General features: G+C 44.9%; 1 protein-coding gene across 3 annotated transcripts in view; it reads left to right on the forward strand.

Annotated features, from left to right (window-relative positions):
- The first annotated feature begins 226 nt into the window (after positions 1-226).
- Positions 227-16770, forward strand: part of HOOK1 (hook microtubule tethering protein 1) — a 55255-nt gene continuing 38711 nt past the window's right edge. For all 3 annotated transcript variants that reach the window (XM_020993107.2, XM_078156671.1, XM_078156670.1), the window contains exons 1-5: positions 227-332; positions 578-744; positions 7021-7106; positions 11840-11912; positions 15874-15924. In XM_020993107.2, coding sequence (XP_020848766.1) covers positions 682-744; positions 7021-7106; positions 11840-11912; positions 15874-15924 — 273 coding nt within the window. In that variant the 5' untranslated portion in view covers positions 227-332; positions 578-681. The remainder of the gene's footprint in view (positions 333-577; positions 745-7020; positions 7107-11839; positions 11913-15873; positions 15925-16770) is intronic.

A 16770-nucleotide genomic window follows, 5' to 3' on the forward strand; every position in this document is an offset into this window, starting at 1 on the left:
GCAGAAGCAACCCCTGCCCTCGAGGAGCTCACAGTCAAAGGGAGGAGACGATCTGCCAACTACCTGTTACAAACAAGACGTGGGCAGGATCCACTGGAGACGAGGAAGAAGGAAGGCTGGAGCTTGAGGTAGCTGGGGCAGGTGTCTGCAGGCCCCGCCCCCGTCAGGTCACAAACATGCCACACCCCCAGCCGCCTGTCATTGGCCAGGGCTGTGGATGGGCGTGTCCAATACAGGGCTCCGCCTCCTCTCCACGCGCCCCTCTTCCCTTTTTCCCTCCCCTCCCCCCTGCTGGTGGCTGGAGCGGGCACGCGACACCTTCTTTGTGACTGGTGAGGGAGGGCGGCTCGGCTGCCTCGCGGGGAGGGGGGTTCGGGTGGGTGGTTCCGAGTGCAGAGGGGGCTGGGCGGGCGGGCCATGTGGGGGTAGGGAGGCGTGGGGCCGGGCAGGCGGGCGGCCGCGGGGGCGGGGGAGGGCCCGGGCGCGCGCGGGCGGGGGCGCGCCGGGCTGACGCCGCCCACGTAGCGCGCGCTCGCCTCGCGCCCGAGCCGGCGGCTGCAGCTCCTCGCTCCCCAAGCTCCCGAGCGCCAGCACCGGCCGTCGTGGACGCGGACTCCGGGCTCCGGGCTCTGGCGGCGGAGGAAGGCGGCGGCGGCGGAGGAGGAGGTCACGGCCACGGTCATGGAGGGGCAGCAGCTGTCCCCGCAGCCCCAGCTCCAGCTCTGCGACAGCCTCATGATCTGGGTGAGCGCGGGAGGAGGGGGGAGAGGGGAGGTAAGGCACGGGGCGGGGGGGGGAAGAGGGGAGGTAAGGCACGGGGGGGGGAGGTGGAGGGGAGGTCGGGGCCGGTGGCGAGGGGTCTGAGGGGGAGGCCCGTGACCCCTGCCCTCGCTGTCGTTGCGGCCGCCACGCGCGTCCCCTGTGCTGCCGCGGGGAAACTGAGGCCCGGGGGCTTCGCGAGGTTCCGGGCCGCCCCTGCTCAGGACACTGGTGGACCTGGGTCCGGGGAGTTTGGGGGGAGTGGGCAGGACACGCGGGAACCCGTGCGGGGCGCCCGAGCCGCACACCTGTGCTCCACACCTGGCGGGTGACCTTGGCCCGCCCGAGCTCCGGCCTTCAGGGCGGTGCATGCGGGGTCCGGACCAGGCGTGGCCCTCGGGGGGCCGGAGAGGGTGGGGGCAGCGCCCCCTGCCCCTGTCCGGGGTGGGGGTTGGGGGTCTCAGCTGGCGGCCCCGAGCTGAAGCGGGATCAGTCGGTCCGTCTGTCTGTGCGTGAACGTGCCTAGGGACAGACAGACGTACACGCGTGTACGTGTCTGTCCTGTGGCCCGCATATGGGGTAGCGGAGCCGACGTGGGTATGTACGTGTGTGGGTCACCTGTCCTCCATAAGGGCCCGGATGTCAAAGGGCAGGTGGCCTAGGTGTGGCCTTGGGCAGGAACGTGCCCTGGCGTTCTGCATCCCGGTGATGCCCAGCCCCGTTCCATCTGTCGGACGCTTGCAAAGTGTGCGTGAAATGGAACGTTTTGTGTTCAGCCCTGGCCGGCAAGGCAAGGCGGTCACTGCTGAGATTCCCTTCAGATGAGAAAGTGGACCGAGGGGTCTTAAAACATGTCCGATTTTTTGTATTAAACCTAACATATATTTAATGATTTGGTTCAAAAAAACTGAAATGCAGGCTATTTAACTATAATAATCACCTGGCAAATAAATATTTGAGTTTAGAAATTTAGTCAGTATCACTTTTAAATACCTGTTTTGTTGACTAGAAATAAAACTAAAGACCATGGTCTGTACTTACTCCTGACACAGGTGAGGAATATAAGTCTTTATGATGTCATTGGGTTATTAGTATGCTCACTTTCTCTAGCTGTACTTTAAGACTTTCAAATAGTATTAACTCTACAGCACCCAACAAATATATTGAGTGTCTACTTGTGTAAGGCACTCACCTGGGTGCTCTGAAATAAAATGTGATCTCTGCCTTCAGGAAAGCTAATACTTTTATATGTTCTGTATATGTGTCTATACATATGTACATACACACACATACAAGATACAAAACATATACATGTATATATCTGCATATGTATGAGACTGCAACACTAGGCAGTATGTAATAATTATAGGAATAGTTCTATATAGGAGATATAAAACATATGTATATGTGCATATGTGTGTGTATGTATAAAACTTCAATACTAGGCAGTATGCAATAATTATTATAAGAGTGGTCCAAAATGTTACTGGGTTTTTTAAAAAGGAAGAAATTCTTAAGTGTGAGGTCATAAGTAAAGACTTTGTTGAGGAGATAGCATTTTAACTGGGTCTCAGAGGCTAGGTTGGATTTAGGATTTTATTGATAGAAGGAACTCCTAGATGAGGAGACTTCCTCTACCAGTGTTAGTCATTCAGTCACCAAGTATTTATTAAGCCCTAATTTTGTGCCAGGCCCTGTTCCAAGCTTGGTGAATACGATGAGAGGCAAAAACAATGTTTGTTACCAAGGAGTTCATATTGTAATGAGGGAGACAGTGTTCAAATACCTGTATGCATACAAGATATAGCCATTTTAAATGGAAAAATTTCAGGGCATTAAGGCAGTAGCATTGATGGGTAGGGGATGGGAGACCAGGAAAAATCTCCTTGAAAAGGTGGGATTTGATTCTTGAAGGAAGACAGAGGCTGGAGTAGGAAGAAAATTCCAGGCACAGGGGCTGACAGCCACAGATGCTAAGAGACAAAGTGACCTGTTCCAGGAAATCCAAGCAGGCCAGTGTAACTGGATTGGAGCGGAATGGGAGGGGAATGCTAGATGTTTAGTGCTGAACAGAACTTTTTTATGTTTTGATCCTGAAGGTAAATAGGGATCTAGTGGAGTTTATTGAGTATTGAGTGAGGGTGGAGTGACATTTTAGCTTTTAAGAGGAGATGGATTGGAGTAGGCAGAGACTTGAGGCAGCCAGGAGGCCAATCAGAAAGCTTTTACAGTTAGTAGTTGAGGCACTCTGATAAAGGCCTGCACCATGCTGGCAGCTTTGTGAGTAGGAGAGATGGGTCTAGGAGAGACATGAAAGGTAGCAGCTATTAGCGGAACTTTGGCAATGGATTGACTAGGTGGGAGTGAGTGTGAATAAGGAAGGAGCTGAGGATGTTGCTTCTCCATGAGCTATGATCTTAGAGAGTTCCCTAGGGCACTGAGAGGCTAAGTACTTTTGTCGGAGGGGAATTCCTATCTTCCAAGGCTCCAAGGCCAGTTTTGTAAAGAGCACCCTGCCATGCTGCTGCTCCAGTAAGATTTAGAGAGTTGGGGAAAGCTTTCAAGCAGAAACGTATGAAAGGCATGAAAACACCTCTTTGGAATAATGGCAAGTGGTGGCTGGAATGTAAACTCTATAAGGGACTAGCAGGAGATAAGCCTGAGAAGGTCCAGCAGGGCCACTTGATGGGGAGGGCATTGGATGCTGGGCAAAAGAGTTAGGGATGTTCTTGGTAGTCACTGCAGACAAGGAAACTAGCCTGATTAAAGCCAGTGCTTCTACTCTGGTCAGGTAGCATTGATTACAGAACCCCAAGTCTTCTCATCACCAAGCCAAACCACCCCTGGTTCTTCAGTCCAACTCCATATGACGTGGACTGAAGGCTCTTCAGCATCTTGTTTGTCCTCCTCTGGATAATCTCCATTTTATCAATGGCCTTCCCAAAATGTGGTGTCTGGAACTGGACACACAGTCCTCTACATGTCGTCTGGCCAGATCTGCATCTCTTTAGGTCTGGACATCTGCCTAGAGTGGGCATGAGCCTAGGTGGATGCTGTCTCTCCATGCTGTAGACTCATTGAGCTAAACCAACATCCTTATATCATTTTCAAATGAACTGTTTTCTGGTTCCTCCTCACCCCAATCTTGTCTTTGTGAAGATGATGCTTTTTAACTGAAGTGTAAGATATATTTGTCCTAAGTTTCTTGTTAGATTGGACCAGTGTCCTGGCCTGTTGAGTTTTTTATGGTTTTTAATTGCCCTCCATGTGGCAGCAATCCCTCCCCACTTTGTGTCTTCTGTACAGCTGATGGTTGTAGAGGATTGCATGTGAGGAGGGGGCCAAGAGGAAAGCATCTACCTAGACATGATGTAGCAAAGGTGTAGGTCATGGTGGTAGTGGCATTTGAAAGGAAGCAATCCATGGGAAAGAAATGAGACCTGGGGTCCTGGCACCAAGTGGGTGACGAGGGGAAGGAAAGAACAAAAAGATGACTGCGGTTTTGACTTTGGGTGACTAGAAAAATGATATCATTACTAGAAATAAAGAAGTCTGGGGGAAGAGTAGGTTTGGCAGGGGTGGGGTGTGAGCAGGAAGAAGAGTGTAGATATTTGGTTGTAGAGTTTGAGATACTAATGGGACATCATGGTGTGTACCAGGCACTTTCAAGTACGTTGGAGCCCTGGAGTGAGGGAGGTCAGAGCCTGAGAGCTCAGAAGTGGGGTGTGTGTGTGTACGTGTGTGTTTTATGTATAGGTATGTATATACATACTTTCCAATGCATATATGTATATACACATGCACACATATGTATTCACACACATTTGGATGTCAAACAAAGAGGTTGGTGGAAATCATTGGAATGGCTGAGGGCTCTGAGAATCCCTGTAGAGAGAGAAGAGCTGGCAGCACCAAGGACAGCAGAATGGTTGGGTGCTCAAGAGGGCGGCTTCTAGCCAGTGATACCCACTAGTGGAAGTATTCCAGGGCCAGGTAGGGGAGCTGTCTGTCAGGTTCAGGCTAATGAGAAGGGAATAGATTAGAAGCAGCATTTCACACTCTTGACAATTTATTTTCAATGTTATCTTAGAGTAAAGCAAATAAGATCAGTTCCCAGGACTTGATTGTCCTTTGCCTGGCCACTGGGATTAATGGAGGACCTCTTTTGTGGCCTTGTTAAGCTATCTGTTATTTTTGGGTCACACACTAAAGAGGCTTTGCTCTTAAATCTCATTGTTAAGGAGTAAGAAGTCTGTTCCCTTCCTCCCTCCCTCCCAGCCTTTTCTCTCACCCTTCCCCCCTACTCCCAGTTTTTTAATTCATCTAGTGCACTTGGTTATATAATCTTTCAATTTACCCAAATGAAATTACATTTTACTCTTATCTAATTTATTTTGTAGCTAAATTAAGCTCTGCCAAGAGGCACTTCTATCTTGTATGACTGTCAGGAGGAGAAACTGACCTCAATATGGGCATTGTGGGCATTGAGGCAGATTCTTAGGTAGGGGAAAGAGAAATTAGCTCATCATATTTTACATAATATCATACCTGTCCAAAATGGTCTGATTTTTTCCAACAGATTTCAGCAAATAATACACTAATGGGGTGGTACATACGTTTGTAAGAGTAAGGCATTTAAGCTCTGTTCCATTGACTCCTGTGGAGTTCAGAGTCTGTCCTCAGGGGTTTATTGATAATAAATAAACCTTTTTCACTTTTGTCTGCACCATCATTTTCAGATTCGGCCTTAACTGTAGAGAGAGGGGCAGGCTCAGGCAGCTGGGCGGTAGAATGGATAGCTGCACGTGGAGTCTGGACTACTGAGTTCAAATTAACTTTGTGACCCTGGGCAAATCACTTAACCTCTCCCAGCCTCAGTTTCCTTGTTTGTAAAAAAGGGATAATAGCACCTACCTCACGGGTTTGTTGTGAAGACCAATTGCCATAACATTTGTAAATCACTTTGCAAACCTTAAGGCCACATATACATGCTATCTCATAATTCTAGCTTAACAGTAACAGCCTATTCTCAAAAAATAAGAAGACACTTGGGGGAGCTGAGATGGCAGTAGGATTTTTACGAGAGTTGGGAAGGTGGTAAACTAAGGAATTTGATCCTTGGCCAAAAGATCATTTGAGCTGGAGGAGATGGGAGAGTGATGCCTTGAAAGGAGATATGGTAGTTACGTTTGAGAGGGAATTGGGATCAGATGAACAAGAATGGAGGTCGGAAGAGAAATACCATCACTGAGTTGTGGAAATTTGGAGAGAAAGTCTTGCCAGACTAAAAGGGGGTCACAGTGAAATTTCCCTGGCAGTCATTAATGCTGATTTTTTTTTAAAGGGGAAGTCCTTTTCTCACTTTAATCATTTCACTGTAAGATTTAATTTCTCTGTGTGGTAGAGATCAACCTATAAAGTGCCCCCCTTCCCAGGTCACTGTGTAGAACAGTGTCTGCGTGAAGTGTCACATTGAAATGGAACAAGAATAAAGTCAGAATGATTACAAAATGGAAGTCACCACAGAGGAGGCTTGATTTCTCATGCCCTGAGGAAGGTTGCCAAAGGCCCTGTTATAGGTTAACTAGCCTCAGGCTAGCCCTGGCATTGGGCCAGTTGTGGGAGAGCAGCAGGCATCTTGTCAGACTGCTTTTCTGTCTTATTTTCAGAACTAAATGATATACTTTGCAAACAGTTTTAGACTTGAAGTTTCTAGCCTTGGGCATGTCATAAGGGGGTAATGTGTGAGTGGAATTTTAAAGTCACAAATGGAGAGGAGAGAGGGACCTACTTTTTTACAAGTTTACTACTTAAAATATGATATTTCCGTTGATTCGTTTTCAAAAGTCACCTTTGTGGGGCAGGGGGATGTTTTGAAAGATCATATGAGCATTCTCAGATTTTTTACCCTTAGGTTACTATAAAAGACCCCCACTCCCCACCAGTTCTCTAGCCAGAGTGGCATGTTGCTGTTTGGCATAGAAGAGAAACGTACCATAAAAATGTGTGTGTGTGTTTTACTGTCTCTCTGATTTTTACAAAACATATGTGGATTATTCTTTTTATTTAATGTATTTTGTAACCAGGCAAATATTTGCTGATTGAATTTTGTTGAAGTCTATTTATAATGAGGTACTTTTTTTTTTTAATTTGCCTTTCCCCCTTCTCTCCCCCTCTCTTGTTGTAAATATAAGATTGATTGTAGGTATATTGTACTGGCTGCAGAAGGAAAACATCTCATTCTGCTTTTTTGTTGTTTAGTTGCAGACATTTAATACTGCTGCCCCTTGTAAGAATGTCCGACAATTAACGAATGGGGTTGCCATGGCCCAAGTTCTTCATCAGATGTAAGTAGCCATTGGTGATTGTTGTTCGGAATATTCAGGAAGGTATTAAGATACATGCATCTTCCATACCTGGTTATCTTCCTTTTGAGCATTTTCAGTGTTCTTTCTAATAAGGATTGTTTTAAAGTCTCATTTTTTTTTCTTAAAGACCTTTAAAATTCACTTCATCTCAAGCAATATTTATTGCATTAAGTATCTCCTATGTGCCATGTACCATGCTAATGAGGGGCTGGGGATTCAGGGACAAAACCACAAACCAAATAGTCCCTGCCTTCAAGGACCTTAGGTTCTGATGGAGAAATATACGCCCAGAGAAGTAAGCACAAGAAATGTATAACATCATTTTGTAGGCCTGGGAGAACACTTATGGGGCAGAGGAAGGGTAGGAGAGGAGAAAGAGCCAAGGAAGGGCCTTGTGGGGAGGTGAAGTGGAGTTGTGTCTTAAGGGGAGCTAGAGAGAGAACATCCTAGGCACAGGGCACAGCCTAGGCAAAGGTGTAGAGGTTTGGGAGATTAGCAAGTGGGCTCGGGAGAGTACATGGTAGAGAGGGCTGGTAATATGACATTCAAGCTAGAAAAAGAAACTAAAGCCACATGGAACAGATAGTAAAAGGCTTCTTAAGTCCTAAGTAGAGAAGTTTGTATTTTGGCATTTGGACCAAAAAATTACGTTTCTTTTCAGAAAGAAGTATAAGATTTGTAATCACTATGTAATGGGGAATCATTGGACAGAATTTAAGCTCTTACTGTGTGTTAGGTATTGTGCTAGGTACTGGGCATAGAAAGCCATAAATGAAATAGTCCCTTCTCCTAATGACTTTGCATTTTATGTGGAGAGACTACACATAAATGTATAAATATATGTAAATATATACCAAATAAATACAAGCTGATTTTCAGGGGGTGGCGTAGGGAGGTACTAGCACCTAAGGCTATCAGCAAAGTCTCATGAGGGAGAACAGAGCTTTGAAAGAAGCTAAAAGACAGAGGGGAGGAGAAAGAGCATTCCAGGCATCAGACAAAGCTCCGAGTTAGCAGATGGAAGATGGATGAGAAGAACATGAAAGCTGATTTGACTTGAGCAAAGATTACATGAAAGGGAAGTGTAGTGTATGATGGGCCTGGAAGGATTGGTTGGATCCCCACTATGAAGAGCTTTAAATACCAAATAGAAGAGTAGGTCTTTAATTCTGGAGGTAAGAGGAAGCTACTGGAGTTTCCTGAAGCATGGATGTGACAGGTGAGATCGGGACTGAGTATTGCTTCAGCAGCTGTGCGAAGGAAGGACTGGAGAAGGGGAAAATCAGGGAAATCAATTAAGAGGCCGATACAAGAGTCCAGAGGACAGGTGGTGATGGCCTGAATTAGAATGGCTGCCATCTGAGTGGAGAGAAGGGGCTGATGGGAGAGATGGCATCCAGGGAGAATCAGTAAGACTTGGCAATCAGCTGAGTGTTAGGATCAAGAATGACATTGATTGGAAGGTTGGATGGTGCTTTCTAGAATCGGGAAGGTTTGAAAGAGAGGTGAGTGTGGGCAGGAAAAATAACAATCTCTGCTTTGGACATGGTGAGTTTGAAATGTATCTAAGATACCCAATTGGTGATGCCGAGCTGAAGCTCAGAGGAGAAAATGGGGCAGGGGATAGCTAGCTTGGCAGACAGACCGACAGACAGAGAGATGGGTAGCTAGGTAGATTGACAGAGATAGGCAGATCCAGTAGATGATGATTGAGCACAAGGGAGGTGATGAGATCATCATGTAAGAAGAGGGGTCAGGACAAAGCTTTGAGCTCTAACCACAGGTGAGGGGTTTTACAGGAAAATGATCATGCTGCTTTAGTTTTTATTGACACTTTACCTTTTGTCAGCGAAGGTCAGGAGCATATTGCTCTGCCAGTCTTAGAACTAACTGATGAAAGACAGAGAGGGTGGAGGTCAGCTTTGGCAATGTTACTGGCCTTTGCAGATTTTGATTTTCAGTGTTATTTAAATTGTCTTCCTATGTTCCTTTCAGTAAGCTAGAAAAGGAATGAGGCAGGGAGGGGTTAGGAACCCAAGATTTCAGTTCAAATGCATTTTTATGATTATGTTTAATAATATTTAACTTGACAAATGAAGGGGAATAGCAGAGTAAGTCTTAAGAATCCTGTTGGGTTAGGAATTGAATGAAAGAAATGTGACTTTGTTGAAATAGGGAACCATAGCGCATCTATAGGAATCTACAGTTGATTCACCTCTCACTGGCTGGCACAGGAGTTGCCCAGGTATCAGGGACCATTCCCAGCCAGCTGCACACCTTTGGATATTACGTGATTACAGTGTAAGCTTCTTGAGAGCAGGGACTGTCTTTGTTCTTGTGTTTGTATCCGCAGTGCCTGACCCAGTATCTGGCACGTTGCAGATGCTGCGTAAATATTTACTGACTCACTACTTCATGGCTTGTCACTGGCAGTTTCATCCATCAGCATAGATGGCAGCCTTCTACTGCCTCAGGCCAAAGTTTCACAAGTGACTGTGGCAACCAAGGGCTGAATAGCTCATCCTCATACGATTAGTAGCCTTCATCAGCCCTGTGTTCAAAGGTTGTCCAGCTCACTGGGACCTCTGTGTGTGTATGCTCCATGATTACAGCCTTCAGACAACCCTGGTCACTTCTAAACCTCACTCAGGCAATGGAGGAAGACTTGTGGAATCATTCCCAATGAAGATCAATTAAAATTAGGGAGGGAGGGAATGAGGGGGAGGGAGAAAGGGAGAGAGAGAGACAGAGACAGAAAGAATATGGGTTAGTTCACTCTTTTGCTCAAAGAAACATATCTAGCATGTGCATATAAGATTTTTACAAGTAAATACTCAGCTCCCTCATCTGCAAACAGATGTTTATCAGTTCATCTTTAAGGCCCTTCTGATGCTAAAATTGTGTGATTTCTTTATTCTAGAATTGTAGTTTTCAAAACATTTACATTTGTGAAGTGGAGTGCATCTATTATAGATTTTTTTTTAATGGGAACTAAATAAGAGGCGTGTAGCAGAAGGCGCCTTAAATCTGGAAATTAAATGGAGAAATTTGAGATTAGGTAAGGTGTGTGGGATGACGTCTGTAGGAAGCTATAGTTAATCATTTCTCTGTATGTCAAATTTTTATTCTGATGGAAATGTCAATCTCATAAAGTAAAATGAGTGGTGGTAAAAATATTTGGATAACTTTTATATGGCCTTTTGTTTTTTTTTTTGAATTTTTTTTTTATACTTGATAAAAAGAGAAAGGAGGGGAGCACCAGGTTAGGTATGTTTCACCTAGCATTCAAATATAAATTTGTTTTTATTATTAAAATAGTTAAATTTCCATTTTTTCTAGGACTCTTACTATTATAGAATAATCTTAGTTCTAACTCAGTTGATAAAAATAGGATTTTATTGTTCTGCTCCACCTCTAGCAATTATGATATTGATAGTTGCAGCCCCAAAGAAGAGAACTAGAGAGTTCAGAGTTTTAATTTTAAGTGTGGGGTTATCATTTGTTTTTGTTCTTTCTTGCATATTACAGACAACCTGTCATTTGTTAATATTCACTCCTCTTTTGTTCTCACTTAGTGTAGCTGGTGACCAATGGGGGAGCTTTTGTTAAGTGGAGAAGCTTCATCTATTTCTGGGTTAGATTTGGAATTGGAAGAGAAGAAACCGTCATGGGGAAGAAAGCAAAGTCCCCTGGAGGAATTAAGAGGAAGTTGAGGGTAGCGCGCTGCCTCCCCCCGCCTCCCTGTCCCCCCCTGCCCCGGCCCTCCGTGTTTAAAGCTGTTTGTACAGCTTTGTAGCTAACTCTTAAAATCATAGCCACCACCAGCTGATGCTATTTAATGTTAAACTTCTCAGTACTTAACCACAAAATCAGAGAGAGCGCGTGTCACTGAGTGTCATAAACCACACTGGATTGCAAGCAGTCAAGTTGATTTGGTTCTGCTAAACTGCTTATTAGTAGGCTGCTTTTGTCAAAAAGTTTTAACTGCCTTGTACATATCATGGCCATGATGTCTGGGTTTTGGGAAAGAGTTAAGAAAACTTGATATTATTTCTCTGGAAGTGGAGAAGACCTAGGAGAGAGCATATGTTTGCAGAATGCACAGTTGCCACTGAACAGTGTTGGCTCCCATTTTGCTCCAGGCAACTTTTCCCAACCTCAGAACCCTGATGACTTCTGGTTTGTCCCAGTCCCTTGGCAGATCACAAACACTTGTATGTGAGCCACTCTGTCCTTGAGGCAGAGATAGCATCTTATTCATTTTTATATTCCCCCTTTCACATGGTAATTGGTCAATAAATATTTGTTGAATCAATAAATGCATGGGAATTTTATTAGTTATAGAGGAGCAGAGTCCCATGGTGCCCCTCCAAACCTGGATGCATTAAAAGGCTGTGACAGAGCAGGAACTAATCTTCACCCTAGCAGTCATACAGTTACGGGCCTGTAATTTAAAATGAACTTGTCCCTTCACGTTTTATTTATGAAAGATATTAATTATATTGAGAGATTTATACAAAGAGTAGCTTTGAGGGGACCCTGGAGGGCATTCAGTATATATGGTTAAGTATTTGAAGGTACTATTTGTTTGACAAATGTTTGCCCTGAATATTAAAGTGATTGCTTTCTTGGTGAAGTGTTGGGCGTTCTTGACCCATTCTCACTGCATTCACATGTTTTAATGGTTGGCTTATGTGTGTGTTTTATTTCAGAGATGTTGCTTGGTTTAATGACTCTTGGTTAGGCCGAATCAAAGAGGATGTTGGTGACAATTGGAGAATAAAGGTATCCATGAGAACATTGACTAGCTTGCTGAAGTTCAAAGACATTTTGGTACAATGGAAGGAGTACTGTGTTTGGAGCCAGAACACCTGGATTCAGATCCTGCCTTTAAAGCATACTACTTGGTGACCTCTGGAAACTCACCTCATCTCCCTGGGCTTTTGGTTAAGCCTCATCAGTAAAATTAGGGGGTTTTTCTAGATTGATTCTCAGTTCCCTGCTAGCCCTGGGTATATGATGCTGTGCTCTCAAGAGTTTATGAAACCTGATCTAAATTAAATTTCCCCCAAAATTACAATGTGGTCTTAAAATAATTTGAATTTATCTAAAAGTAAAAATTATTATTTCATCTATTCTCACCTAATTTAATTATACAGACTCATCTCAATTGGATAGCATGATCAAGGACTGGAATTGAATGTACCAGTTTATCCCATTCTTAATCGTATCAACAATTCAAAAAACAAAGCAAAAAAAAATTTTTGCTTTTTAGAAGGAAAATACTAAGAACCCTCCAAATGGGCATTTCCTTCTTAAAAATTACAAAATAAAAGTCCATGTTTTTTTTCTCATTTTCCCCTTTCTAAAGAAGGAAGTTGGATTTTTTCCTACTCTTCATATGAAAATGAGGGAAAGATAGAATTTCACTAAGGCTTTTCTCGTAACACTCATATTATATGTTGAGTTCTTTGTATAAACATGTTCCGGCTATTTTTTGAAGTCAGAGTTTTTTGTATTTTCAACAAACAGTATTAAGCAAGCTCAGTGTTAAGCTTAGTATCTGCCATGCAAAAGGCTTTTCACATGAATTCTAAGCTTTAGAGCCTTTATGAGTTAATTGGCTTTAACACAGTGAATGAAATTTCACTCTAGTTTCTAGTGGCTGAAGGATCAGTAATGGAGGGATAGGGAGGAGAAAAGAGATGGAGGAAATGAGAGTCTGCTCTCTGACCTGATGCTCCGTGGTACCTTGAGGGCCAGTTGGGGCTTCCTGGAGGAGCTATCCTCTCTCTCGGAGGTGGCTCCTGGAACAATCACTTCCCTCTCCCTGGGCTTTCTGCCCAGCCTGCCAGAGCTGTTGGGGAACTGTGGGAAAGCACTGCACACAGAGTGGGGGGACAGGGCAGATCATTAGGGTCATTTGAGGATTCTAGTGAACCAGGTGCTTGACTCTCTCTGCCTCAGTTACCTCTTCTATAGAATGGGAATGGTGGTACTTACAATTTGACCTCCTAGGGTTTGTCTTGAGGAAAGTACTTTAGGGCATGGAGAGTGCTGTTGAAGTGAACCTTGGGCTCCTCAAGTCAGTTAAACGTGTTTGTTCTCCACCTTTTGCAGGCAATAGGTGATCACTGTCCTCAGGGAGCTCCCCTTCTGTGGGAGAACACACTGTGAACACAAATACAAAGGCCCAAGATATTTTGAGGATGGAGAGGGCATTGCGGACTTGGCTGATCTAGTAAAATAGCCCAGGATATATTCCTCGGGCTGGTCTAGGAGGGAGGGAAGAGAGCCTTGATGATGAGCTGAGAGCTGTATCAGTAGGGAGTGCAGCACGAGCTGGCCAGTGGTGGAGTCTGGTCAAGATGGGCTTCGACTGAGACGAGGACAGCATGAAGTGTCCTGTGAAATCAGATTGAAGACAGATTGTAAAGGGCTGTAGTTTGAAGTGGCAACAGGGAGTCCTGGGAGAGCTCAGAAGCAGACAGTTCAGTCTAATAGCCTGGTCTGAAGGGGAAGAAATCCTAACTTGGGAGGGGGCTCAACCAAATCAGTTGATCAACAAGCATTTGTTAAATGTCTGCTATGTGCCAGGCAGTGCTAGGCCTGGGAAATGTTAAAAAAAAAAAAATATATATATATATATATATATTTTTTTTTTTTTTTTTTTTTTTTTTTTTTTTTTGCTAGGCAGTGGGGTTAAGTGACTTCGGATTTGAACTCAGGTCCTTCTGAATCCAGGGCTGGTGCTCTATCTACTGCGCCACCTAGCTGCCCCTGGGAAATGTAAATATTTTTTAAAAAATACTCTGTCTTCTCAAAGAGCAGGCTTTCATTGTCATAGGAGAGAAAACTTGTTCTAGACATAGTAGGAACATAGTAGGTGCTGTATAAATATCAGTATTATTATTATCATTCTAGAAATTGATGATAGGAGAGTCAGGAGTGAGCAGTGTTCTGGAAGGTGGGGGTGGCCCTCAGTGTCCTAGGTCTCCACGAGGGTCTAGAGACTGAGGCTAGAGAAAAGACCACTGGCATTTGTGGTTCTTGGTGCCTTCCACCTTTTCAGAACAGTCAGTGGGGTTGGGAAGTGGGGGTTATGCCCAAAGACAGTGCTGGGAGTTTGGCAGCAAAAGTGAGTGACCGCTTTGTACAGTGGCTAGGTCAAGTGAGGGATTTTCAAACATGGTCCCATTTGGGGAAGCTTGGGGAAGTGGAGAAAGTGGAGAGATCTATTACTGATGAGCTCTTTAACGAGAACACCCGTAGCCCCAGATCTGTGGCTATCCTGTGGGAGTGCAGAGCTCTTCCTTCTGTTTCATGTGTGTCTTTATGACCACATTAAGGCATCTGGCATTGAGTCCTTCCTGACTCCACCCCTGCCATCCTGTCTGGCCCGGGGCAGTCAACCTTCCAGCCACACTGACCTTGCTATTCCTTATACATATTACCCTTGATCTCTCTTCTGAGCTTCTGCATAGTCAGTAAGCATTTATTGAGCACCAGTAGGTGCCAGGCACCGTGCTAAGCACTAGGGGTACAGTCCCTGCTCTCAAGGACCTCACAGTCTAATGAAGGAGACAGTATGAAAATAGCTATGTGCAAACCAGATGAATACAGGGTAAATTGGAGATAATAAGCAGGGGCAATAATAACAATAATAATAATAATAATGATAACTAACAGTTATATAGTGCTTACTGTGTGCTAGGCACTGGTCTAAGTGCTTTGTAAACATGATCTCCTTTGATCCTCATAATAACCCTAGGAGGCAAGTGCTGTTATTATCCCTATTATACAGATGAGGAAACAGAGGCAGACAGAGGTTCGTGGAACTTGTGCAAGGCCCCACAGCTAGCCAGTGTCTAAGGTCAAGTTTGAAATTGGGCCCTTCTGGATCGGGCCCTCTGGCACCCTTTGGCTGAATGTAGGCACTAGCATTAGGGACATTAGGAAAGGCTTCTTATAGGAGCTGGGAGTGGAGACAGACTTGGGGCCAGGAGATGGATGGATGGGTGGACAGATGGACCAGAAAGTTCTTAAAAGAACTTTGGACATTGGTGTTCTGACAGCGGCCCACAGCTCATGAGTGCGGCCCAAACCAAATTAAAATTTACTTGAGGAATATTTAAAAAAATACGAATACAAAAGGACGTAGCTGATGGTGACGTGTTTTTTAAGTGAATGTGTGACTGCATGGATCCTTATGTGGGCTTGAGTGCTGAAGAGCCACCATCCCCTGTAGCCTTGCTGGCCATGTCCTGGTGCCTTCCTGCAGAAAATTGCCTCATCCTTTGTAGTTCTGTGCACACACTTAGCTGTGAGGGGCAGCATGGCACGGCGGAACCAGGAGGCCCGAGTTCAAGTCCTGCCTCTGACACATCCTGGCTGTGTGATTCTGGAGCAAGTCCTTTCAGGCTCAGGGCTCTATAGTGCTAGAAGGTACCCACTTGTACATTCTTTGTCTGGGTGTCCCCATTCCTTTTCTTAAACATGGGCACATGTGGCCTCTCAGGATAGAGTGTAAAGTCCTCCAGGGCAGAAACTCTTGTTCCTAGCACCTTGGACAGCACCTGGCACAGGACAAGCTCTGATGGTAAATGGTGGCTCGTGGATAGGTATTTGTGGAACTGGACTATTACAGCTTTGCTTTAGGAGGAAAATTGTGACGTTGATATGAATATCAAACGGACAGTGATGTATGTCATTTGTTTATCTTTGTTGTCATCTTTTTGCATTTTAGGCTAGTAATTTGAAGAAGGTTCTTCAAGGAATTACGAGCTATTATCATGAGGTAAGAGCAGTGAATGATTTATTTTACATATGTATCATGTATCACTTTTAATTTTGCTTTTCATTCAAATCTGGTCATAACTGGAGTACTAATAGTAACATTGCTGGTTTTTAGTGGCTCACTGTGTAATGACACAATCGTCACTTGTGCTTCATTTTTTTTTCAAATGACCTGCATTTTCATAAGTCGTGGTGCACAGCACTCTGACGTTAATCTGTACGCTGCCAGGCAGCTTGGCAGTTAGGGGCCATCATAGCGCACGGAGCACCAGGCCTAGAGTCAGGATGCCCTGAGATCACATCTGGCCTCAGACATTTACTAGCTGTGTGAGCCTGGGCTAGTTACTTCACCCTGTTTGCCTCAGTTCCTCATCTGTAAAATGAACTGGGAGCAGCTAGGTGGCGCAGTAGATAATTCGGTCTCAAACCAGACACTTGACACTTACTAGCTGTGTGACCCTGGGCAAGTCACTTAACCCCATTGCCCAGCCAAAAAAAAATGAGCTGGAGAAAGAAATGGCAAACCACTCCAGTATCTCTGCCAAGATAGCCCTGAACATCACCACCACCACCACCACCACCACCACCACCACCACTACCACTACCGCTACGAGGGAGGTTGTGTAATGTGATCATGGTTGACAGCATGATGAGAGTGTCTGATGTCCCAGTGTCTAGAAGCTCAGAAATGTCAGGAGGTAATTTCCACAGAGTTCTCTGGGTCGAAGAGCCTTGTATCAAGAAACTGAATTAGACTGTAAGCTTCCTAAGGGCAGGAACTCTGGTCTTTTCTGTCCCTATCTTAATACCCAGCGTGGAGCTTGCCCACAGTGCTGGCACTTAGAGA

The sequence above is a fragment of the Phascolarctos cinereus genome, unplaced genomic scaffold (assembly GCF_003287225.1).
Source record: "Phascolarctos cinereus isolate Bilbo 61053 unplaced genomic scaffold, phaCin_HiC Scaffold_5;HRSCAF=322, whole genome shotgun sequence".
Classification (NCBI taxonomy): Eukaryota; Metazoa; Chordata; class Mammalia; order Diprotodontia; family Phascolarctidae; genus Phascolarctos; species Phascolarctos cinereus.